The sequence below is a fragment of the Pholcus phalangioides genome, unplaced genomic scaffold, assembly GCF_987345545.1.
Source record: "Pholcus phalangioides strain wild (caught in Gottingen) unplaced genomic scaffold, Ppha-v1.0 ptg000008l_1, whole genome shotgun sequence".
NCBI lineage: Eukaryota > Metazoa > Arthropoda > Arachnida > Araneae > Pholcidae > Pholcus > Pholcus phalangioides.
Window position 1 is genome coordinate 41475001 of NW_028301601.1, and position 25907 is coordinate 41500907.

Genomic DNA, 25907 nt, shown 5'->3' on the forward strand with positions numbered 1-25907 from the left:
TTGCATTTTAACAATTCAGCCTAAGGCCAATAGATACGGTAGTAAGACGGTGAACCGTCCTACTAGAGGGCTTCAGTTGAACAGAACAAGATTAGACGAACGCAATGTGAGAGACACAGAGGGAGGAATTTATACTCCCCTTTTACAAGAAGTTTGGGACCACATGTCCTCGCATGGCCTTTTCGCCTCAACAAAAATATCGAATTTGCATATTCGTGCGTCACTATTATAAACATTGCAATTTAATTACATTGGAATCTGGCAACATGACACAATCCGGAGAGCTGATCAGACTCTCCCGATTATGTCAACATTACTAACATAACAATATGAAATGAATTGTTCCGACGGAGGTCTGCAGCCCCCCGCCGAAAATAAGTGAGTACAACACTATATTTTCGTATCCGCACAACGAGACTTGCAACAACTCCCCCGGGAGGTTCTTCAATAAAAAAAATTAATTTAAACTGGGCTAAGCCTCGCCCAACTATACATATATTGGATCAAACCCCTCCACGAAAATAGCGGCATCGTCGTCATGAGGGAAATTAATTTATGTGGGACATCAGTAGCCCGACCTCTGGCCCGTTCTCGTTCGACAGCCGAAAGACCCCACCCGCCGACTGCCGAACTAATCGAACACTCTGGCCCTTACCGGTTCGCCAGTGGGTCCTCGGGTGGTTTCCGGTAACTGAGAGGTCCCTGGGGTCTAAAGTAAGAAGGAATTTCCCACATAACGACAAGATCACCATTAACGTAGAAGGATCGGATCCCGATACGTTACATTCCCCCTCACCACGGAAGAATTTTTCCCAAAAAAAAAATTCTATAGGTTAAAAAAAGTTAATTTACAGAAATACTTGCAAAAACTATGTTAACATATCACCTGGTATATTAAACTTCCCACTAAAGGAAAAGTTATCGACAGCCAAATCAGTATCCCGATTTTGTAAGTATCGCGAAATTTCAACACTGCTTCTGAATTTTGTCCCTTCGGAAGAGTAATAATAGACGTCAATACGAGGTTCTTTTTTCCTCTTAACGAGAACCCTCTGCCACCCTCTCTGAATCGGAACCAAAAACTTAGAGTAACCTACGGAAGATTTAATGAAATTCGTTTTCACCATCTTAGGAGTGGTGTCCTCCTCGGGATTTTGCCGGTTAAAGGACGTACTAGAGTTAGTGCAATTAGCACTAATTAAGGGCGTTTGTGAAACATGATGTCGACTCGGATTATTGGAAGTGTGTTGTTCAAGGACCTCTCTACTCTCAGGTGACTGCGGGACAGGCTCAAGAACGATTTGGTCACTACTAACGAATTTTTTCAAGTCACAAGCATTGACTTTATAGACATTATCATTGGATAAATCCACTATCAAGTAGACAATAGGTGAAATTTTTTCCAGGACTCTACACGGGCCGTCCCATCGTGGTTTCAACTTCGCCATAACATTGCCTTGCGCACTAGAACGGAAATGCGTTCTCCTTAATACCAAATCATCCTGATTAAAGGTGTGCAATAATCTTTTTTTGTCATATCTTTTTTGTCTCCTTTGTTGTTTTTTGACATTTTCCTTAACTTGCTTAAGTAAGTTTTCGGGCAAACTCACCCTTTCCCAAACCGGTATGTCCATAGCCCAGTCAAATGGTAAAACTAATTCTCTACCAAGAAACAATTTAGCTGGCGACTGACCCGTAGTTTCCGAGGGAACCGACCTAATAGCAAGACCAAAAAAGGTTAAATTTTTGTCCCAGTCTTTATGTTTATCACCAACATAACAGGAGATCATCTGTTTAATTGTCTTATTAAATCTCACTGTAAGGTTTGATTGAGGATGATAGGGGGTTGTGAACCTTTGCTTGACCTGGAGAACTTTACTACAAGTTTCCCTCATAAGGTTTGATATAAAACAAGAACCATTATCGGAAACTAATCTTTTTGGAAAGCCATATCTCATACAGTACTCATGAACAAACTTTTTAGCAACTGCACTTGTCGTAATTCGTCTTAGTGGAAATAACTCTACCCACTTTGTGAAATAATCGACGACGACTAACAGATGCACGTTCCCTCTGGAAGAAACGGGAAAGGGACCCATGGTGTCAATCCCAACCATTTCTCCTGGATGATCAACCGAGGTTGACACCATGCCTCCCCATCGCCTCGTATTGTCGAATTTGCATGTTTGGCATTTTTTACAGGACAGGACAAATTTTTTAATATCTTTACGCATACCGGGCCAGAACGCGCGTTGTCGGCATCGCTGAAGAGTTTTATTGACTCCCATGTGACCTGAAATGGGATGCATGTGCATTTCAGTCAAAAATTTCTCTCTACATGGTGGAGGAATTACTAGCAATTTTTTATTCCTGAATCTAAAAAACAATTTTTGATTTTCGAAAAGGTAATACCTTTCAATTTTTTCATCAATTTTTGGTCTTCCGACAGATTTATCATTAAAATACTGTATAATATCTTGGTAATTTTTTTTCTGTTGAACAATTAACTCAGGTAAATCCAAAAACGAGAACAAATATAATTTATTATCAATTTTTTCCTCAAAATCAGTTTCGACGGTGACAACAGCGGGCATTCTGGACAGGGCATCAGGGGCCTGCATGGTCGAACCTTTTCTATATTCAAACTTTAAAGGATATTCCTGTAGTAATTGAGCCCATCGGCTTAACCTCCCCTTCAATTGTTTAGCCTCAAAATACCAGGCGACTGCCCTGTGATCTGTTACTATAGTAACAGGTTCTCCTGAAAACCAGGCTCGAAATTTATTACACGCCCATATAACAGCGAGTCCCTCCTGTTCTGTTACCGAATAATTTTTTTCTGCTGAATTCAAGGTACGACTGGCATAGGCTAACGACTTTTCCCCGTCAGGCTCAACTTGCTGCAAAATGGCTCCAAGCCCAATTCCTGAGGCATCTGTGTAAATTTTTAAGGCACAATCTTTTTTTCTTGTGGTTAGAACGGGAGCACAAGACAAGAGATGTTTCAATTTTTCGAACGCCTGTTGGTGTATTTTGTCCCATTTGAACCTTTGCCCTTTTTTTGTCAGGCCGTAAAGGGGGTTAGCGACATCACCAAAATGGGGAACAAATTGCCGGTACCACCCGCAGAGTCCCAGAAAACGTTGCACCTGTTTTACTGTTTTAGGCCTAGAAAAACTCAAAATGGCGTCTGTTTGGTCCTGTTTTACGTGCCATCCTTCTTTGGTCAAACAAAGACCTAGATATTCCAAATTTTTTTTATAGAGATTACATTTGTCTGGCTTAAGAGTTAAGCCTGCTTTTCCCAAACATGAAAATTCTGTTTTTAAGTTTTGTAAATGTTCCTCAAAATTCGAACTGTAAACGACAATGTCATCCAAATAAAAATCGGCACACTTACCGACTAAGTGGCCCAGGATTGTAGTCATCATGCGTTGGAACGTGGCCGGGGCATTGTTGAGTCCAAAGGGCATTACCTTAAATCGGTACATTCCAGAATCGGTTATAAATGCCGTTTTGTCCCGATCCTCTAGCCGCACTGGAACTTGCCAATACCCTGAGGCCACACATTCAAGACTTTTCCCAAGAATTGCACGGTAAGTCTATTTTTGCTAGACTAGACATCTTCAAGGCGTACCATCAAATTAGCATTGCAGAGGAAGATATACCAAAAACCGCAATCACTACCCCTTGGGGTTTATTCGAGTATACAAGACTGAGCTTCGGTCTCATAAATGCAGCTCAAACTTTTATGCGGTTTATGCATGAAGTATTACAGGGTACACCATTCTGCTATGTATATCTTGATGACATTCTATGCTTTTCTGAAAATGCCGAAGAACACGAAATTCATTTAAAACAAATATTCCAACATCTTCAACAGCATGGCTTAGTTTTAAATGTGTCAAAATGCATATTTGGCGTTTCTGAGCTCGAATTCCTAGGACATGTGATCAAACCATCTGGTATCACACCTCGTCCAGACAAAGTACAAGATGTACTTGATTTCAAATAACCGGAAACAATAGAGCAATTGCATAAATTCTAAGGTCTCATAAATTTTATCGCCGTTTCCTACCACATGCATCACTGCATAATCTATTGAATTGTTCTACGAAAAAAAGAAAAGACAAAATAAAAATTGAGTGATCTGCATCAACTTTGGAAGCATTTGAAGATTGTAAAAAGCTACTAGCTGATGCTGCATTGCTAGCACATCCATCCCCATCTGCCCAGTTAGCTCTACACGTAGATGTTTCAGACTATGCTATAGGTGGTGCACTGAACCAGGTGATGGACAATGGTCTTCAACTGCTTGGTTTTTCCTCAGGTAAACTTTCTCCCACCGAAACACAGTATAGCGCATACAATCGCAAACTTCTTGCAGCATACTCTTCCATAAAATTTTTCAGATACATGCTCGAAGATTGTGAGTTTATACTTTTCAGTTGTCATAAACCACTGTGCTATACGTTTCGACAGTGTATTTTCGTGGACTGTATGTTTGTTTCCAGTAGCTAACTAGTTCTTACCAGAGACAGAATTGAGGCACATAAGTTCGCAACACTATGGAGTAACAATAATAACTAATTTAATTGCTTAAAAACAATCATTAAGATGGGCGAACGGAGGCCCCGTAAAGTATGTGCGTCTCTCAAGTAGAGAACCCAAACTTAAACTTATTGAGCAGCGCGCTGTAAGAGAGAGAAGAAAAGACCGACCCTCCCCGGAGAGGTCGATCCCCCCACACTCTACCAAAACGCCTCCCTACGGCGAATCACAATACATGGATACGCACGGGCTTTAACATACCGCCCGGCCTTGAAATATTTATATTTCAACATATTCAAATTACTTATCACATTACTCTACACTTGAACTGTACAACATACTAACGATTATCATACGAAAAATACTAACATAATAATTTGCACTCTATGCATACTAATGATTTGCATACTATACATAAGTTGCAGATGAATTCAAATTATGTAAACATATGACATGTGCAATTTAAAGGTAAATACGAATCAATGCGAAGTGCACAATGAATTAAATAAAATGTTTGCAATATTTACACTAGTAATTCCAATTGGTGCTGATAACTACGGGAAGAATGCACAGTTTAGAAACAGGTCTTTTGACTGTGCCTTGGGCCGTACGCACGTTAGCTACTCTGATGCAGCCATCGCGTCCAGGGATTACATCTAGTATTCTCCCAAGGATCCAATTGCACTTGGGAAGGTTGTCTTCCTTCAAGATGACCATCATTCCTGGCTTGACATTGTCCTTCACAAATTGCCACTTGTTACGTTACTGGAAATGACTTAGGTAATCAGAACTCCACCTTTTCCAGATCAACTGAGTTACCCTTTCCACTCTCTGCCACCTAGAAAGTCTATTCTCGGAAACACAGATAAGCTCAGGTTCGGGCATAGCATTTATTGGGCGCCCGATTAGGAAATGCCCAGGAGTCAAGGCTTCAAAATCATTGATATCCGATGAAATTGGGGTGAGGGGACGAGAGTTGAGGATACCTTCAATTTCGGTAATAACTGTCGTGAATTCCTCATAGGTGAAATGAGAGTTGCTCACTGCCCTCCTCAAATGATGTTTGAATGATTTGACTCCAGCCTCCCATAACCCACCGAAATGTGGGGCCCTGGGTGGGAGGAATCTCCAACGTATTCCATCTGAGACGAGAAAATTTCCCAATGTGACGTCTGGGTGCTTCACCAGGTTGTGAAGTCTCGTTATTTCTCGTTGGGTGCCGACAAAATTTGTGGCATTGTCCGAAAATAGTGTTTTGCCTTTGCCACGTCGGGCAAAGAATCTCTTTAGGGTTGACACAAATGCTTCCGATGTTAGATCACAAACCATCTCAATATGAATAGCCTTGGTGGCCATGCACACAAATATTGCCACATAAACCTTATGAAGAGCACCTTTTCTCTGACACCTATACTCAACGAAGAAAGGACCACAGAAATCTACGCCGGTGCTGGTGAATGGTGAGCTCATATTAACCCTTTCCGGTGGAGGGTTTCCCATCAACTGCTCTACCACCACTGGTTTCTGTTTTACACACGCAACACAATTGTGAGCGACCTTTCTGGCCAAATTCCTTCCATTAATCGGCCAAAATCTTTGTCTCGCATAATACAGCAATGTTTGCGGCCCGATGTGATGGTACTTCTTACGGAAAAATTCAAAAATTAGAACAGTTAACTTATTCTTCGCTGGAAGAATGATTTGATGTCTTTGATCGAAATCTAATGAAGAATGGAGGAGTCGCCCTCCGACGCGAAGAAGGTTTTTGTCATCAATAAACGGATTAAGGGTTTTCAAACACCCATTGAGGTGACGAGATTTACTATTTTTCAAACGATTTATTTCTTGCGAGAACTCCTTAAGCTAAATCCAGCGCAACAGTGTAGTTTCTGCTTCTTTATATTCATTACTTGAAATGGGCCCACTTCGATAAGAACCATTGTTTCTGCAATTGTGTACAAATCTGAGAATGTATCCAACAATTCTCACAAGCTTGCAATAGTTATTAGACAGATTCAGGACATAATCTAACAATTTTTCGTCGTTGACAATGGTCAGTGTGGTGCCCGTAATCGGTTTTAATTCCTTCAAGTACGAAGCATCTGTAACACTATCTTCACAATCATGGAGAGGAACATCAATGTGTTGCATCAAAAATTCAGGTCCATTCCACCACAGTGAATTATCAAGCAATTCTTTAGGGTTTGCGCCTCGAGATACAAGATCTGCAGGATTCTGGGACGAAGAGACATGACCCCAATGATATTCCTTGGTAAGCTCCTGTATGCTTGATACTCGATTCGCAACGAAGGTCTTCAACTGCTGTGCCAAAGTGTCGATCCAGGCCAAAGCAATAGTGGAATCTGACCACAACATAACTCTTCCGAAGGAAATTCGTAATCATGGTTCGTACTCTTCCAACGAAAAAAAATTCAAGGACTATTCAAGCACTTTTCAAGGTAAAACTTACAAATATTGCAATTAATTTCCTTTTAAAGACTAAAAAAAAGAACTCTTCTAAAGATAAAGATTAAATTATTTCTTTCATTAATTCTGAATTTATTTATTTCATTAATGCTGGAATAATTTCTTTCATTAATTCTGGAATTTTTTCATCAATTCTGGAATAATTTTTCATAACTTTTGGAATAATTGCTTTCATCAATTCTGGATTTGTTTCTTTCGCTAATGCTGAATTCTTTTATTGATTCTAAAATTATTTCATTAATTCTGGAATTATATTTCATTAATTCTGGAATTATATTTCATTAATTTTGGAATTATATTTCATTAATTTTGGAATTATATTTCAATAATTCTGTAATTCTTTCTTTCATTAATTCTGTAATTTTTTCGTTCATTAATTCTGGAACTATCTCTTTCATTAATTTTGGAACCATATCATCGATACTGAAATTATTTCTTTCATTTATTGTTTTAAACTCCTTTAAACAACTATGGATGCCATTAGAAAATAACGGAGATGCGCCGACATTCAACGCGTCACGTGATCTTCCAAGTAATTATGTAGACCACTGACGTCATACCAGCGGCGGTACTAGAACGCGGGAGGGGGGGGGGGGGTAACTGCCCCAGGTGGCAATTTTTAGGTGAACACCGTTATAAAATTATCGAATTCCGAATTGGTGGGGGCGGCAAGACAATACAAAAATCCTAGTTATGGCCCTGCGTCATACTCCCTCCAGTAATATAAGCTCAATGGATTTCAGCGCCGATTCACCCATTGAAGTACAGCTTGCATTTGGCGACATTTTTGTCTGGCACACTCAGCAACCAATCTTGATAGAAGGGATTTTTCAGCCACACAAGTAATTAAAAGTACACACACTTGTTACTCATTTTTTGTTTTCTTTCTTTAAAGAACCTTATACAACCTTAGACAGCATGTGCGGAGATACGGGGGGGGGGGGGGATGTGAAGTTGACTGATCTAATGTATATATGCATATATGAATTGACATCATCATCGTGTTCCCCCCCCCCAGACTTCCAAGTCAATCTACGACCAATAGTTGACAGTAATCAGAGGAAGCTTCGCTCACTTACGGACCGAAAGGCTGAAATTATTTCGGCAAAAATTATGACACTTTTTTATTAAGATATTGATTTCTCAAGTCCTCCAGAAAAAATACCTTGTACAAAAGTTTAATGACTTCCAACGACTCCAAATACGTCTACATACGATCACAGGATACATGCTACCATAAAGCCGGGTTTTCCTAGAAGTGGGTTGTTGCAATACCTTCTAGAGCAGAAGGACTTCTACTCTAGGAGGAGGTATTGCTTGTTGGGGACCAGAGCGTGGCGACTGAGCTGAAGAAAAAAAACAACGATCGGAAGTTCATTTTGAACTCTAGCTTTTATTCCATAAAAGTTGCAAGGAAAAAAAACAAGATCATTTACGATCATAAAAGAAATAAATAAATAAAACGGCCGACAAATAACAACCGGCAATCTCAGGGAGAAAAAAAACAATCCCGACATAGACGCGGAAAAAAAACCAGCCTACAGTACAAAGCCGAGCTCCCGTGAGGGTGAGAGCATGCCGTCAGCGATTTACATATTGCGTCGGGCCGAGCGGTTCCACGTGCACAGAGAATAAAAAGGGAAAAAACATTCCAACATAGGTTTTTGGCGCCGCATGAACCGAACTGTATCATTTCGCGTCGACAGAAACGTTTTACATAATCACACTACGCGTTTGTGTATTCCTACCGTGGCGCATCAGCTCACGGCCCTGCTATCAGCTACTCTGTCATCTGCATGCTCCGGTTTGAAGGGAAGTGAAAGAAAACAAAAATGAAAAGAAGATCGGTAAAACGAGTGGCGCACAACGCATTTGACTCCTCCAGAAACAGTCGGCCAATCACGCCCGACGTAAAACACTGCCGTGTGAGGCTTGTTGCGCTCTCTAGGAAAACAGTCGAACTTGTTTTCTTATTATTGGTGAGTGGACGGCATGTCACGCTGGGCGATTCACTTTGCACGCGGCACAAAAAACCTGCTCCTACGAAAACCCGGCTTTATAATAATGGGGAAAAACGTGCTTTAAATCCAATTATCTAGGGTTATTGGCTACTAAGGCTTTTTCCCTGTGCTTTGCACTTTTTTAAGGACGTCTCTTACGAAGTAAAAAAAAAGTGGCGAAAACTATTTCGAAAAACACAAATTTTTCAAGGACTCTCACAGAATTCTTAAAAAAAAATTTCTTTTTCAAGGACTCTTATTTATTTTCAAGGCCTTGAAAATGAACTTTTTTTTTTCAAGGACTTTTCAAGGTTTTCAAGGACCGTACGAACCATGGTAATGCTACTGTTGATTTACGAATCAATTTGGACAATAGCAATGCTGCGCATAGCTCTAATCTTGGTATTGTAAGCGATTTCAAGGGTGCAACCCTAGACTTACTACACAACAGCCTGACGGTTATGTCACCTGAACGAGAAATGCATCTGATGTAAACAGCTGCGCCATAAGCGTTTTGAGATGCATCTGCGAACCCATGCAACTCAACCGTATTTTCAGGATTTATGCCAACGAATCTGGAAATTCGAAAGGTCTCTATTTCGTGCAACTCCGAAATGTATTTATGCCACTCTCTAGCATGGGGGTGAGGCAAATGCTCATTCCAATCAAGTTTAAGTAGCCATAGTTTTTGCATGAATATTTTTCCCTTAGCAACGACGGGGCCGATAAGGCCAAGAGGGTCAAATATAGTAGCGATTCCAGATAATACAGATCGCTTTGTGTACTGAGAAGATTTAAAGGTTACCTTGAATGAGAAGTAGTCCTGAGTGGAGTTCCAACAGAGTCCCAAGGTCTTCACAGTAGACTCGGCTCCGTCTGGCACTGGATAATCCTGGGCACTGTAGGTTGATGATGCAGGCATCAAGTCTTCCACATTCACACACCACTTGCGCAAGTTCATTTGTGCACACTGGAGTAGCTCTATCAGCTCCATTTGCAACTTCTTGGCTATTTCCAGACTCGATGCACCACTTAGGACATCATCGACGTAGAAATCACTGAGCAAACAGTTTGCTGCCAAAGGAAATCGCATTCCCTCATCCCGCGCTAATTGCACAAGGGTCCTAGTTGCTAGGAAAGGGGCACTGGACGTGCCATATGTGACGGTGTTCAGTTGGAACATTTTGTTGGGACCTTGAGGAGAATCTTTCCATAGAATTCTCAGCAAGTCTCGTTGGGTTGCGTCCACCAATATTTGCTGGTACATCTTTTCGATGTCCGCTGTGAATGCATACTTGTGCGATCTGAATCTGAGCAAAATTGAGAATAGATCATCTTGCACTACTGGACCCTTGGGCATCATGCCATTCAGTGACACACCTGTGGATGTAGGGCTCGATGTGTTGAATACAACCCGTAGCTTTGTTGTACTTTTTTCCGGCCGGTAGACTCCATGATGAGGCAGATAATACACCTTGCTTGTCTCACCTTCATCGGTAACCTCACTCATGTGATGTAGCTCCTTATACTCCGTCATGAAGTCCACATACAATTTTTTGAGATATGGATCTTTTTCGAAACGTCTCCACAGAGAATTGAGACATCTCTCAGCGTTCCTCCTTGAATGTCCAAGATGAGCATTTTCGTCTACCTTCAGCGGCATCTTGACAATGAATCTACCATCGTTGTTGCGGGAGTAGTTACGCAAAAAATCTTCTTCGCATTGAATGGATTCGGGACTAAGGCAAGGGGAGAGGTCATTCACCTCTTCTATTTCCCAGAATTTCTTCAAGTTTTTCTCTAAGGATTCTGTCAGCAAGTGACACATAGAAATATTATTCCCATCTTGTGGGACTCTGCCAGTGGCGATCCAGCCGAAAATGGTTTCTTGGATTAACAGCCCGGAATTTAAATTTACTCTTCCCTCCCTTATCCATTGGAAGTTCTCCGCTCCGAACAATACATCAATCTTTCCAGGAGAATGAAAATTGGCGTTCGCATACTTTATGTGGTTTGGAAGACGGAAGGAGGCAACGTTGACAGGCCTCATTGGAGTTAAACCAGTGATCTTCGGAACTAAAAGCAGCTCTATCTCCTCAGAAATTCTCTCCTCGTTAACAATCGTAGCTCGTATTTTCCTGCTGATGATGTTTGTTGCTCCGTTCAACCCGGACGCAGATATATGTGTTCTTTCTTCTTTCAGCCCCAGCGATCTTGCACATGAGATGGTAATAAAATTCGATTGTGAGGCAGAATCGAGAAGTGCTCTACAGGGTCTCCTTTCCCCGTTGATATCCATGATGCTTATCACCACCGTGGACAATAGCGTTTGCTTGCAGCTATCCGAAACAAAACACCCCGATGTTGAACTTGGAGGGTCGAACTCAGCTGAAGGGGTCATCTTTTTCTCTTCGCTGTCCTGTTTCTCCTCCTGACCTCTTTCACTTTCTTTTTTCCCTTTTGACGTATTGTCGCTTAGTTCTTGCCTATGGAGAAGGGTGTGATCTTTTCTGTCTTACCGGCTGCAACTTCTTGCTTGACAACCGGCTATGCGATGTGAATTCGAGAGGCAATTGAAACATAGACCTTTCCCTCTCACTAAATGAAAGCGTTCCCCCGTTGGCATGTTCAGAAATTTCCGGCATTTGTAAATTGCATGCTTTCCGGAGCAAACTAGGCAAGATTCGCGCTCTTTTGTCTCCAACACCAAATTTTTTACTCCTCCGGCATATTTTGGTGCTTTCACTCTTACCGAAGAAGAATCGATGTTTGATCTTTCGATATTCTCTAGCACAGCGCAACGTTTTTGGAGAAATTCTAGAAAGTCCTTCCACTCGGGCACTTCATTGGAAGATAAGGACATTTCGTAACTCTTTCTTGTTTCCTTGTCAACCCTTTGAAGCACGATGTTTATCAGAAGCGACTCTGAGAGCTTGTCGGTCCCCAATCCGACGAGCTTCAGTGCTCTAAGATGTTTGGGAAGTTCATCCACTAGCTTTCGGAGATCCTTCAAGGATTCTCTTTCTAGCCTCTGGAAACATATAATGGCATTGATGTGGCTGTTCACTATGAATCGCTTGTTTTCATATCTCATTTCCAAGACCTTCATCAGTGATGAGTAGGTATCATCTGGCGTTTCCACATGTTTTGCCTCTCCTTCTAGCGATGATCGTAGGTAAAGCAGTTTCTGTTCATCCGAAAGTCCACCGTTGTTGCCGATGACCGCAGTAAAGTGGCACTTGAATGTGTTCCACTCTTCGAATGAACCAGGAAATTTGGCTAACTGGATCTCAGGGAGTTTCATTTGTAGCCCTCGCCTGCCTTGAACCTTCCCAGATGATTCTGTTTGAGCCTATGCTCACTTCATCTAAGAGAAGTCTATCTAGTCGAACCTTGATTCCTTCTATCCTGTCCTCAAGACAAAGGAGTTCTTCTTCCTCTTTTTCTATATCCTCGTCCTTGAGCACTTCAAAGAAGTCGCTTCGTAGATTTCTGGTGTCAGCCGCGATTTCAGTGACACTGCTCAATTTGTTGCAAATTTGAACGATGTCCATCAGTTAGCTGTCCTTCAAGACGTGAGACTTTCACCTTGATAGTCCCTCTTTTCCTATTTAGGACGGTGATGCGCTCCATAGTGGTTTGAATGCCGTCTTTCCACTACCTCCGGTTCTCCGACGGACCAATGTATTTTCGTGGACTGTATGTTTGTTTTCAGTAGCTAACTAGTTCTCACCAGAGACAGAGAATCGAGGCACATAAGTTCGCAACATCATGGAGTAACAATAATAACTAATTTAATTGCTTAAAAACAGCTTAGAATCAATCATTAAGATGGGTGAACGGAGGCCCCGTAAAGTATGTGCGTGTCTCTCAAGTAGAGAACCGAAACTTAAACTTATTGAGGAGCGCGCTGTAAGAGAGAGAAGAAAAGACAGACCCTCCCCGGAGAGGTCGATCCCCCCACTCTCTCCCAAAGCGCCTCCCTACGGCGAATCACAATACATGGATACGCACAGGGCTTTAACAGACAGGAAAGTGAAAAATGCTCACCTAGACAGCTATCGCAGTTCACAACGAACATTTGCTATATTCCTGGATCACAAAATATTTCCGCTGATATCTTGTCACAGTGTAACAGCAATTTCAGTTCCTGGACCTCTCGATTTTACTGCCATTGCTAAGCAACAACAGGGAGATAAAGAACTAGAGGAACTTTTAAAAAGCAAATCAGCTTTGCAACTGAAGAAAGTATTTTTTCAGACGCAGCTAAAGTGCTGTTTAACCTTATATTCCAGAAAATTTTTGATATGTGTTTTGGAATATGCATAAACTGTCACACCCAGAAATTAAACGCACTATTGATTTGGTCAGAAAGTGATTCATTTGTCCATGTCTAGCTAAAGACTGTGCTAAATGGATAAAAGTGTGCATACCATGCCAAAGATCCAAAGTACACAAGCACACAAGGTCCACATTACAATCGTTTGTAGAACCTTCCCAACGATTTCAATATATTCACCTGGATATCATTGGCTCACTGCCAATTTTCGATGAATATTCTTATTGCCTGACAATGATAGACCTGTTTTCACGATGGCCAGAAACGGTACCTCTCCGCAACATAACAGCAACCACGGTAGCTGCAGCTTTTCTTTCCACCTGGATTTCTGAATATGGCACACCTTTAACAGTAACAACTGATCAAGGTTGCCAATTCAAATTGCAGATATTCTGGGAGCTGTCCAAATTCATTGAAGCAAAGCGAGTGGGGACAACTGGATACCATCCTCAGGCAAACAGTATGCTAGAGGAGTGGCATTGCCCTTTCAAAGCCACATTGAAATGCCATCAAACCCATAAATGGACTGAAGCATTACCTACAGTTCTACTCGGTCTTCAGTGCTGTCTGAAACAAGATTTGGGGTGAACACCTGCAGAACTACAATACAGAGAAACTTTACAATTACCTGGTGAGTTTTTCCAAGCATGAGCTAATTCCAACTCAACTGACACTTCAGAGTTTCTGCAAATGCTTAGAACTCACATCCAAGCTCTCCAGCCACGACCAATCCAAGGTTCATACAAAATTTTCAAAATGAAAAGTAAGGAGTTTTTAAGGAGTTTCAAGCAGTTTTTAAGGAGTCATGGCAAACTTCATAACTTACACAAGTTTTACATAAAAAAAGGGGCGGGGCACATATGAAAATTTATTTCCAATTTGCAAACAAACTTTCCCTCTTCTCAAAAATATAGATGTAGAAGTGGTTCAAAAATTACAAGTTTTGATTTGTTACCCAGCATCATAAGAATTCATAAAATAAGCAAATCCACATACATGCTTTCTGTCATCACCAGTGTTCTAAAACCTTCAAGTATTAGTCAAAAATATAACTCATAACAGCATCACATAAATTCCAAAAATTCTAAAAGTGATATTCATTCCCCCTCCAATTATTCAAAATAAAAACCATAGCTGACAAAGATTTTTCTTACAAAATTATTTATATTTGCAGCAACTCTTCAGGGTTCATACATCAGAGTGATATGAAAAGCGGCATTTGAAAGCACCAGCTACTAAGGAATTTTACAATCTTAAAGCAACAAAAAAACCAATGAGATTCATCAAGCACCCTTCCAAAATGGGTCAACTTCCCTCATGAGGGTCCCCAGCCTGGAGTCCCCACCCCATGAGTACCACAAAAAATTGTAATTCATATTCATTTTACCAACAACTAAAATCCAAGAGCCCCCAACCAAGGAGCAGGTCAATATGCAGATATTTTTATGGGCCCGATACATTGATTTATAGCAAACTTTTACTGCTAAAATTACAAAAGGCTGAAGCTGGTTTTCTGTGGTTCCCAACTTCAAGGCGCGAATGCGAGCTGATCTCCACTTTAAAAAATCTCTCCATAGAGAGCAAGAGACCTACAAAGGAGTACAAATGTAATTCAATCATAACACATCACTAACTTCACTTCTGAAATATAGATGGCAGCACTGAAAAATCAAACACTACATATGCACTCAGACTGTTAGGCACACACACACACTTCCAGCACAACTACCTAGATAGTAAATTGCCCATGGATTGTAATAGACCTGAGTTGTGCTTGGTTTGAAAGAAAGAAAGCTTCCCCCCGGAAATCACTCACTCAAACAATCTGGGAATGTGCCGCAGGCCACTCAATTGAAGTAAGAATTTGCCACGAGCCACTTAATTCATCTGTAAGTGTACCGGCGCCACTTGAGGCAGGCCACTTTCAGGCCATGTGTTGAGCACATGTATGCTTTATAATAAGGGGCTGTTCAAGTATTACGTCAGCAGATTTTCAGCAATTTTTGACTCGTTCCTCTTTTCAGAAAAAGTCAGCAAAACCCTCACCCTCCCCCTGTCAGCCCTCTGCCCCCCCCTTCCTCCTAACGCTTATTGGTGGAATCTGAATTAGGGGCTTCCCCCCCAGATGATCAAAAATTTATTTTTTTAATCCACAAAATATTTTTTAAAAGAATTGTAAAAATATTTTTTACAATTTCGAAACAAAATATCTTTATATGTTATAGCTGTTATCAATCATCTTTTCATCAGCTTGTTTTTTGTTTTTGGTGTTTCAAGCTTTTGACACCTTGTTTGAAAGAGCGGCTGCATAGGCGGAGATAGACTTGGAAGTCCGGGCGGGGGGGTCATTATTGTTGGGGGCACAATGATGTCTATATGTATATACATTAGATCAGTCGACTCCACCTTTGACACTGGGGGGCATTGCCCCCACCCCCAACATCTTTTTTGCGTGCACCAGTCTATTTAAGATTTTTGCTTACTGAGGGCACTAGTTGCTGTCTAAAACAGCAGTATTTCAAATAGACTAAAAATATTCTTCAAGTTTTAATTTTTCATACTCTTATACTCGGAAAGAAATTGTTGCAAAATAGGAGAGAATTTTGGAAGAATCAACACTATGTTTGGCGATTCCACACTCATTATTTCCGACACTCGTTATTCGGCAAAGTTTCTAAATTAGCATTCGTAATTCGGTGGACATGCAATGTTTTTTACTCCCAGAATGATACGCTTTTTCATGAAACATCGTTATTTGACGGAATGACGATCGACCACAGTAATTTCTACTGCTTCCAGTGGCGACTTTTTTTTTTAAAACAGAAATTGACTCACATTTTGAGCTTTAAAGCTGAGAGACTGTTGGTTTTCATGTTTTTGCTCGATCAAATTCCATATTGAGTGGATATGCAAATGTAAGTACCGCGTCGGATGACGTAGTGAGATTGTATAAAAAAGATTATGTGAACTCTGATCATATGGAGACGGAGACCGATACGGGTATGTCGATTGATAAGGCTTTGAGCTTAAGGATTTGAAATAAATAGATGTGCTTTAGTATGAAAAAATTTGTGTCTTTATTTGAATTGAATTTTTTTTAACAAGGTTATGGGCCCAGAGCACCCAAATCCTAAAAGCTCTAGTTTAATTGTAAATGTTATAGCTAGCGAAGTTTTTCTAGATATTGATAAATTATGGCTGAAAGTTGCTCAGATTGATTTGTTTTTCCTAAGTTGAACGAGTTCAATTATTCAACATGGAAAATGGACATGAAAGTTATCCTGGTGGATCGCAATTGTTGTGATGGGCACAGCTCAAGAATATCCTGACGATGCTCCAAAACGAGACAAAAGAGACTTTGCTTGGCGTAAGCAACGGTGTTACACCACAATTTATCAAGGTGTGGAACAAAAAATTTTTCCTGTAATCAGCAACACAAATGGTGGAAAAGAAGCTTGGCAAGTTTTTAAGGAAAATTTCGAACCGACAACCAGAGCCAGACTAGCATGTTTAATCGACGATTTTTTTGAGCTGAAATTTGATTCAGAGAATGAGACGATTGCCATATTTTGCAAACGAGTTGCCGAGAAACCACTTGAAGTCAACGATGCGGGATTCAAGATCCCAGAAATTTTGTGCTGTTTCCCGTTGATCTGACGTCTACCACAAAAGTACGATAATTTAGTACAAATATATATAATTTAACATATCCTATATCATTTAGCAGACGACGAATTCCCTTTCTTGAACGTTGAGAAACAACTAATTAGTGAAGCTGGTAGAATCCAACTAAAAGAAAAAGACTAACGCAACAGCAATCGACTGTGCATATGCAATGAAATCAAAAAAACGTAATCGGGCTAAACCGAGTCGTCGTTCTCAAATCGACAGCAGTGGATGCGTGTTGGATTGCACCAATATAAGAGTACATTTTCATAATTTTCTCTACACAATGAGGTGTCATTCTTGTAGGATTCCGGATTCTTTGCCTTCTCCTAAAACGAGGCATTTACATACTACTAAGTTGGCACTTTCATTTAGGGACAATTTAACCTCCCGAAAATTATAAAATAGCACTGATGGTACTTGCTGATTAGATGGACGTTTGCTTCCAGTAATTTGGTGACAACTCACTGCCAACTAAATCTTGATCATCACTTATGAAATTAGAAGTCATAACTTCACTCGTGGTTGACTCAGATAGTGACTACTGACATTCCAACATGTACCAATTTGTTAGAAGTTCCACAGAGGAATAGGGATAAGGTGCATGTGTGGTTTAGTAGTAGTTTTTACCCCTCTCGCTTTGGCACAAGTTTATGACCGGCTTCACAATTGAAGTGAACACGCTTTACCTTTAAGCGCTTTGGCATCCACTGGCTTCCCACTGCTACTGCAATGAGGCACAGGATTCCAACCTCCGATTTGAACAAATGAGATCTCTAATTGTTCTTTAGAACAAAAGGAGAAAAAATGAGGGGTGTGAATTGAAATTAAAATATCAAAAAATAAAGGCCACCCTAGTATACACCTCCAAATAACCTTAAAAACAATGTATGTATTTTACGAATTCATGTATCTTTGCCGAACAAAAGAAAAAAAATCTCTAGAGATTTAAGAATTTACTTTAAAATAAAATATGTTTGATACTGAGCTACAAGATTTAAAAAAATTACAGCCTGCTGCCACACTCATATCAGTTGACCATATGTTCTTAGAATCTGTTGTATACCTTTAGAGGTAATTAGTCAGACATTGAAGTATAACTACTCATGAAAAAGATTAATTTTCATATACTTTTTCGTAGCACACTGCCTTAAAGACAATCTTGAGGAAATGGAAAATGTAAGTGATTAGAAAAGACAAGAAAAGGGTTCTTTCTCTTGGATAAATTATACGAGAGCAACAGCCCTGATGTTTCATATAGAACATAAATATTATTTATCACATCATGAAAATTTTTCAACTTAAATTTAAAAAAATCAGGACCCAATTCAAATTCATAAGTTCCAAAGTGCAGGGATTTAAAAAGAATATCCGATTTACAATTTAAAAAAAATCTCACTCTTACCTAGACATTTTTCTTTGACTTCTCTTAATCTATCTGTATTCACACCAGAAATCACAAGTTTAGAGCCTAAGTGAATGCAATTGTATGACAGATGTTCACCTATTCCACTAGAAGCACCAGTAATCCATATAACTTTGTTACGCAAATCTGAAAATGATGGAAGTAACATTAAATACTGTTAATAGATTTGATGTAAATATCAAGCATTGTACAATTTTAAATATAGGCCAACCTTGTTAAACTATGGGTATTGGGGTTGGCCTGATTTTTCCCAACCCAAAATAGTCTAGTTTGTTTTTTTTTTAAAAAAAAGAGATGAAAACCCCAGAAGATTGAAACCCCGAAAACCATCAAAAATTACACCTTACAACTAGAAAACTATACTTACAAATGATTGTATTGCATTATCGTACTCTATCTTAAGATAAATACTCGAGTTAATTTCTATGTATTCAATGCTATTTATATTTTCTTTTTCTCCATCGCAGGGGAGGAGGTCTGAGATATCAGTCCATCTCTCTGACTGGAATTTAAAACTCTTTTAACTTCAACTGCAAAAATTTCCAGAGTGGAATTGATCACAATTTTAAAACAGGGTAAAAGAAATGGTGTTCGAATCAAGATTTTTTTTTTTATGTTCTTCCCATTCTCTGCTGATGAGACAGAGAAACAAAAGAGAGATAGGATTGCAATACATCACTCAAGTGATGTGTCTAAAGCTAAGTTTACACTGGGTTTTCAGATATATGGGTCATTTGGGGGAGGGGGCTGTTGCCCCCCCCCCCTCGGTTTTTGAAAATACACTAAAAATGGTATATATATATATATATACACACACACTGAGTACATGTTCTTTGCCCCCCTCCCCCTGGAAAAAGTTTAAATGACGGACCTGCAAAAAAATTTACATTCACATTTTTAAAATGAAAAATTCAAAGTTGAATTTTCACAATAAAATTAATCTCAAATTATAACTAATGAGTTGAGGTTTAATATTGAATAAAAATTTCTCGCTTTTATTTTGTAATAATATTTTATTTTTGGGTTTTATGACCTAAAGTCATGGATTTTGTCCACTCAGTTACAAAAACAATTATTGCTGTAAAAAAATATTATTTCTGCTGCTTTATCTCATAAAATAATGAAATCAGTTTATTTCTTAGATACAAAAAACTGCTTTTTTTAGAACTTTTTCTTCAGTTGTTTTGATGATTTTTTGAAAACCGCACATAAAAATTTTCATTTTTTACATGATAAATTCAAATACTTAAAATCAAAACTTCATTGCTGACAGACATTGCCAGACAGGTTGGTAATTTATATGTTGACATCTTAGTTTGAAGTGTTCAATTTTTTTTTTGTCTGAACTGCAAGAATACTCCCGCAACAGAGGGTAGACATCATTGTAACAGAGTGCACCAAAATGTTTAACTGAGAGAGATACCTCAAACATTCAAAATAGGCTATGCAAATACAATGTAATTTTCTCAAAAATTATATGCACAATATGTCCCAGAGACTCCTGACTTAATGTTTAAAGAACATCCATGCCATGAGGAAATTCAAAAAACACACATGCCCCTCCCTCAGAGTTTGAACTGTGTTCTGGTAAAAAATTTTAAACCTGGTCAAAGTGGACACTGGGCTTGCTGAGCTGTATGAAATATCATTTGGTTGATTAGAAATGTGAGGTGAGAATATTTTCCAGAGAGAAATTTTCAGAAATGAGTTTAAAATAAAAAATTAAACCAAAGTTGATTGATAAAGGAAGCTGTTCTTATATAATCACCTTCATTCTAAGAAAATACAGAACTGTTATTTTCTTCAATGTCCATACACTTAAATTCTATATCACTCATATTTCTTTAAAAGTTGTGCAATTCAGCCATGATGTTCAATTTTTCTTGCTTTCAAACTTTTATATTGTGGGCTACAAACTTCAGTATTCCTGCTCATTGATTGGAAGAGAGATGGGGACAGAGAGTCTCTTGAATCTTCAATTATGGCATCGTGGTCAGCATCAGTGGTGCAACTTTGTTGTATAAGCCGCTCTCCATTATTAATTGAATTAATTAGTTATTAAATTAATTTCATCACTAGAAATAAGAAGTTTATAAGTAGTTTGTTAATCAATAAATCTGCTGTCGGATTCGATAGTTCAAATGATCACAAATTTAATTTTTTCACTATACTTTTACCTTGTCGCGAGCCGCACAAAATTACTTCACGAGCCAGCTGTTGGCCACCCCTGCCATAAAACACAGGATGTTAAATTAAACATCATAGGCGTAAACTTAGTGAAAATGTTGGGGGGGGGGGGGGGGGTCAGGATCAAATAATGGGACCTCGTTTATACGACGCGTCGTATCACACATTTTGTTTTAGTTCACATTTTGCCATTTTTAAGTGGAAAATTCGGGCTCTAATTACAACATTCACTTCATGCATTGCTACCAAAGTGAATGGGACAGGGGCGTAGCCAGAAATTTCGTTCGGGGGGGGGGGGGTCCAAAGTGATAGAACAATAGATTTGGCCATCTTTTCCCCTTTTTTCAGTCATTTTCTCACATTTCGGGGGGGGGGGGGACCAGACCCCAAAGTCTTCCCTCTCGCTATGCCCTTGGGGCCAGACCCCAAAGTCTCCCCCCTCGCTACGCCCTTGTAATGGGACTGCCCCTGAGCAGGGGAGTACCCAAGAAAACCAATCTATTGGGGGGGGGGGGAACACCAAATTTTTTGAGTTGGTGCCAATTTTCCAAAAACATTTAATTAACAAACATTTATTTGATAGTCCAAGTAAAAATATACTTTCATTCTATTTCTCTCTCTCTCTCATTGAAAGGAGCACAACTCCGGTCTATCGCCATAGGCAATTTATTCAGATCAAGTCATGCCGTAAATGTATGTCATCCCAGAATCCCCTCGGTCCCCCAGATCTCATGAATCCCGAAATCCCTGTGCGGGGTCATGAAAATGATTATATACAAAAAATATATACAGAGCAGTATATACATCTTTAGTTATTCCAGGGTTGGGCAAATCCCAGACGCCACGTCACTATGGTGACTGGAAAATCTGCATTGGTGCCTAAAATTTTGTATATGTGATTGCTAAATCAGAATCTAGAGATGGCTCAAAATTTTCCGATTTCATAATTGTCTTCCAACATGTAAAGGAGCAGAACCGCAACTAGAGAGAGCAGGCGGGTCTGGTGTTCCGGATGCTGGACCAGAATGGGAGTCGAATTCACCCTTCAACTGCTTCTTCTACATGCAAGGGGCGCCAAAATTCCAGCTTGCCCCAGGTGACAAAGTATCTAGTTGCGGCCCTGGAAAGGAGTCATCAATTCCCAGAAAGGTCGAAAAATATTTAAGATACTTTTCTCGTGAAAAAAACATGCTTGGCTTCTATGGAATTTGGCTGGTGCCTAAATTTTTTTCAGATTTTTGTCAAGCCCTGTATTTATTTATATTTTATGATACAGTGTATATTTCCCTCAAAATCAAATTACATTTCACTTAAAAGATTTATTTTACTCATATATTGAGTCATATATCAGGTTTTAAATTAGAAAAATAATTTTTTAAGTTGCATGAATTTCTTAATAAAAACTCGATTTAAATATTGTTACTGTCCCAAGTACGCAAGCCAAATGGGGTCTAAGTTTTTATTTATTTATTTATTCATGTCTCAACAGGCAAGGATCGCCCAATTACAGAGATGGACAAGAGAAGAATAACAACAATAATCAAATATATAATAATAATAGTAAAAGATGAAAATAATCTTAAATAAATTTTAAATACGATTGAAAAAAATAAAACATATGGTAAGTTTTATTAATTTACTGCTATGTCTAACAGAAAAAAAAATTGTTTTACTACGCTTTATTGATTATAAGTATTAAGTAGGCTGCAAAATACTGTATCTAGTTCGTTTTTGAAGATTCTGAATAAATTATCATTGAAGAAAATGCTGAATTTATCATGCTATAAATGCTGGATTTAAAATGCATGAATTTATCAAAAATGTGTAACTATTTAATATATTGCTTACTTTTTCTGTCAGGAAACTGCGGAATCACGAAGAAAGTGAACCTTTTCGTTTTTTTTTTGTAAATCAGCAAGTTTTACTAACAGAAGGTTATATATACTGTATGTGGTCCACACAAACCATAAAATACTGTTGAACTGCCTATCTCAACATTTGTGGGGGGTTTTTTTTAAGGGAAAAACAAGGAATTTACTTTAAGTGGCTCCAAACAAGGCTATTATTATTTTGCAGAATCACAAACCCCGTCTATAGCAGATTTCTTCACCGCCATAATTTCTTTATAGTCCAATTAGGATCATCTATGACAGCGTCCCTGTTTCACTGATGGCCATCCGTTAAGCACAAAAGCTTTTAAAGCCTTGACCGGTGGCGTCAAGAAGAATGTAGTTTTCGGTATCAGCATGGGTCCCCATATTACGGACGGATGCCTCCAGTTGATATATTCCCCACATAAGCGACACGCTATACACTCCCGTCCTTCTTATTAGGAAATAGTGCTTGTATTCAGAAAACCTGCATTGAAGCAGCCGAAACTGAATCCTATTGAAATGCTCATTGTCAGCTGCGGAAGGTGCGGCCCCCTTTATCATGCGAAGAAAAAAAAAAATTTCAAATGTTTGGAAGCATTTCGGAAACTGGTTTCTCTTCCTGCTTTCTTTCTCCCAAAAATTTTCTTACTCTGTACGCCCCCCCCTCCACAAATGGAATTAACAGGGTTCCAGGCCTGGGGCCAAGGCCGTAGCGAACCTTATCGGGGCCCCGGTGCATAGTTTTTCATGGGGGGCCTCCTTTGAAAGGGTTATACTAAAAAAAAAAGGGGGAATAAGAAACTGTCAAAGATTTTAAGAAATGTGCAAAATGAGTGTAGATTTTTTTTTTGTTGGGGCCACCCATTTGGCTCAGGTTCCTGGAGCATTATCCCGGTTACCTCAGCCTAGTTTCGAGCCTAGGACAGTTACCATCATTTTTAGTTTTTCATGCTATGAATCCATTATAGTGAACCCATTACCTGTGAAAAGTCTGGCTCCGGGGCCCACCAAAGATCCCTTCTTCAGTATGTGGGAGTCCATGGCTCTGTTTATAGCCCGCTGAGTGCCCCCCCCCCGCCGGTAAACACGGTACTGGATGCCTCCACGGACGGGCTGTAACTAGGAGTGAAGATCATTTTATTGTCGGTGGGGGGAAAGCGTCAAAATGCCTCCTCAAGATCGACTGAGATGCCGCAAGATATTTAAAATTTCTAACAGTGCTGCGAACGTAAACAGGGTATGTAAAACTCGCCCCTCTTTGCGGTCACCGGCTTTGCCATACAACCTTTAATCATACTAAAATGATTTTTAACACAGATCTTTCTGGATCTGTGCCTGGCAGTAATTTTGACCTATGGGTTGGCATCTGTACCTGTATTTTTTTTTCAAAAACCCAATTCTTTTTCAGGATTTTTGGTGTTTTTTTCAGGTTTATGATACTGGTGCATGAAAAAAGCAAGTTATGTATGCTGTAGCCTACATAAACATAATAGACCTAGTAATATATGGCAGTTATTTATGTAATTATCATATCAGTGGTAGCTTATTACAGAAAATTCTGGGGGGGGGGGGGGGGGAGGGCAAAATCATTTTGCATCTTATTATGATTAAGGGTTTTTCAGTCTAACCCCTATTAGTTAAACCGAAGAGCTTAGGTTGCTTCTTGCAACAGAGCCTGGGTGTCTCGCGGTTTTGTTGAAGTAAATAATGTTAAATGTTTTGAGTTTCTGAAGTCCTCAGCAGATGGCGCCACATTGTTCATGCTTGTTTAATTTTCACAGTATTAGTTGTAGTGTGTAGTGTATCTGTCTGGTACGTTGAATAAAGACAACTCCAGTCTAAGCTTAAAACAATATCAGGTTATGGGTTTTCCGCACGATGAAATGCGCAGGAGAGATCGGAAATCGGGTTTTTCTTCAAGATAAGGCCCTCCTCACACAGGTAAACTAAAATCGAACCAGAGTTGCCTCAACTTGAGAGTTGAGTTGACTTGAACGAGTCGAGTTGCCGTTCTCCCTTACACGCGCTACTAAAAAAATAGTCAAACCCGGGAAATTGTGAGTATGTGAGTAAAAACAGCACAGTCTATGGTTCTAGTTATTTTCCGGTATTATCTTGTTAACCAGGATAGGAAAAATTGAAATTTATTTATTTATATTTAAATAAAAATTGTTACAAAGAAATAAGTGAAATAGTTTCTATTATAAAAGTGAAATTACTACAGAATTTCAGCTCTCAGGTAAATACGCAATTTCTTTATTCAAAATTATATCATTTTGAAATGAAAATAAAATGGCAAAGTTATATAATTTTTTAGTATAACTTCATTTGCTTTGAGTGATTCAATGGAAAAAAAATTCGCAATAAAATGTCTGTTTTCCCTCAATAAGTATGCCTCTCGGTACGTAGATGTTGGATTGATTATTATATAAGTCATTGTTTATTAGTTAAAGTATTGTCACGTAGGATTTCGAGTAGTTTTATTAGATGAAACAGCGAAAGCTACGGTTCCGAGAAACAAAAAATAAACTGTAGGCAAAACTACAGACAAACAACATGAATTGTTTACGTTTAACCCTTTACTGATTCTTGAAGGATACTGGGAGGTTCATGAAAATAACCTATTTTTGCTTTCTGAAATGGACTCATCCAAACTTTTACCTCTCACCTAATACCCCGTCCTTCCTTCCATTCAGTTCTTATTCATGCCGGCCACAGCGTTGCTGTTCGTTTTTTCGTTTAAAGATACCCTGTGGAGACAAATTGTAAACTGAAATCACCCTTCCTTATATAGCATTTTTCTTTTATGTAAAAGAGTAGGCACCCAACTCTTTTTTCTTCATGAAAGAAATGTAAATATGCATATGAGTTAATTTTATCCCTGTACGCGTATACTGGTCCAGCTGAAGGTCCAGTTAGTTATTTATTCGTGAGCGGCAGTATATCACCCTTTCTCTTCAAGATATTCTCGCCAATTTTTTCCCCCTTTTCTCGATTTTTTTATTTTGTAGAAGTGAACTATTAATATGAATTTTTAATTGAAAAGACAACTTCAAAAATTAGAAAGGACAAGTGCTCCCAGATATAAACTTTCGTGTATCTCGATGTGAAAACAAATAAGCTTTACCAAAAAAATTCAGGCTCCATTCCAATTTTACGTTAGCATCACGAGGGGGGAGGGGGTGTATTCGTTGATTTTTGATTACAAGAAGGGCGACAGTATGAAGCTTGTAAAAACATGAAATTAGGTCCAACCTGGTATCATTTTTTTGAGTGGAGTGTCTGTGCTATGCTGACTTTTGACAAAGACAGAGAAGTAAAAATATTGGCAAAATTCTGCCGACAAAAGAGGAATCTAATTTATTTTTGGTTTTGTC

General features: G+C 39.2%; 1 protein-coding gene across 4 annotated transcripts in view; it reads right to left on the minus strand.

Moving 5' to 3' along the window:
* The window catches only part of LOC149084294 (dehydrogenase/reductase SDR family member 7-like), a 164980-nt gene that overhangs the window by 132580 nt on the left and 6493 nt on the right, over positions 1-25907 (minus strand). For all 4 annotated transcript variants that reach the window (XM_089234661.1, XM_089234662.1, XM_089234663.1 and 1 more), the window contains exon 2: positions 18449-18595. In XM_089234661.1, coding sequence (XP_089090787.1) covers positions 18449-18595 — 147 coding nt within the window. The remainder of the gene's footprint in view (positions 1-18448; positions 18596-25907) is intronic.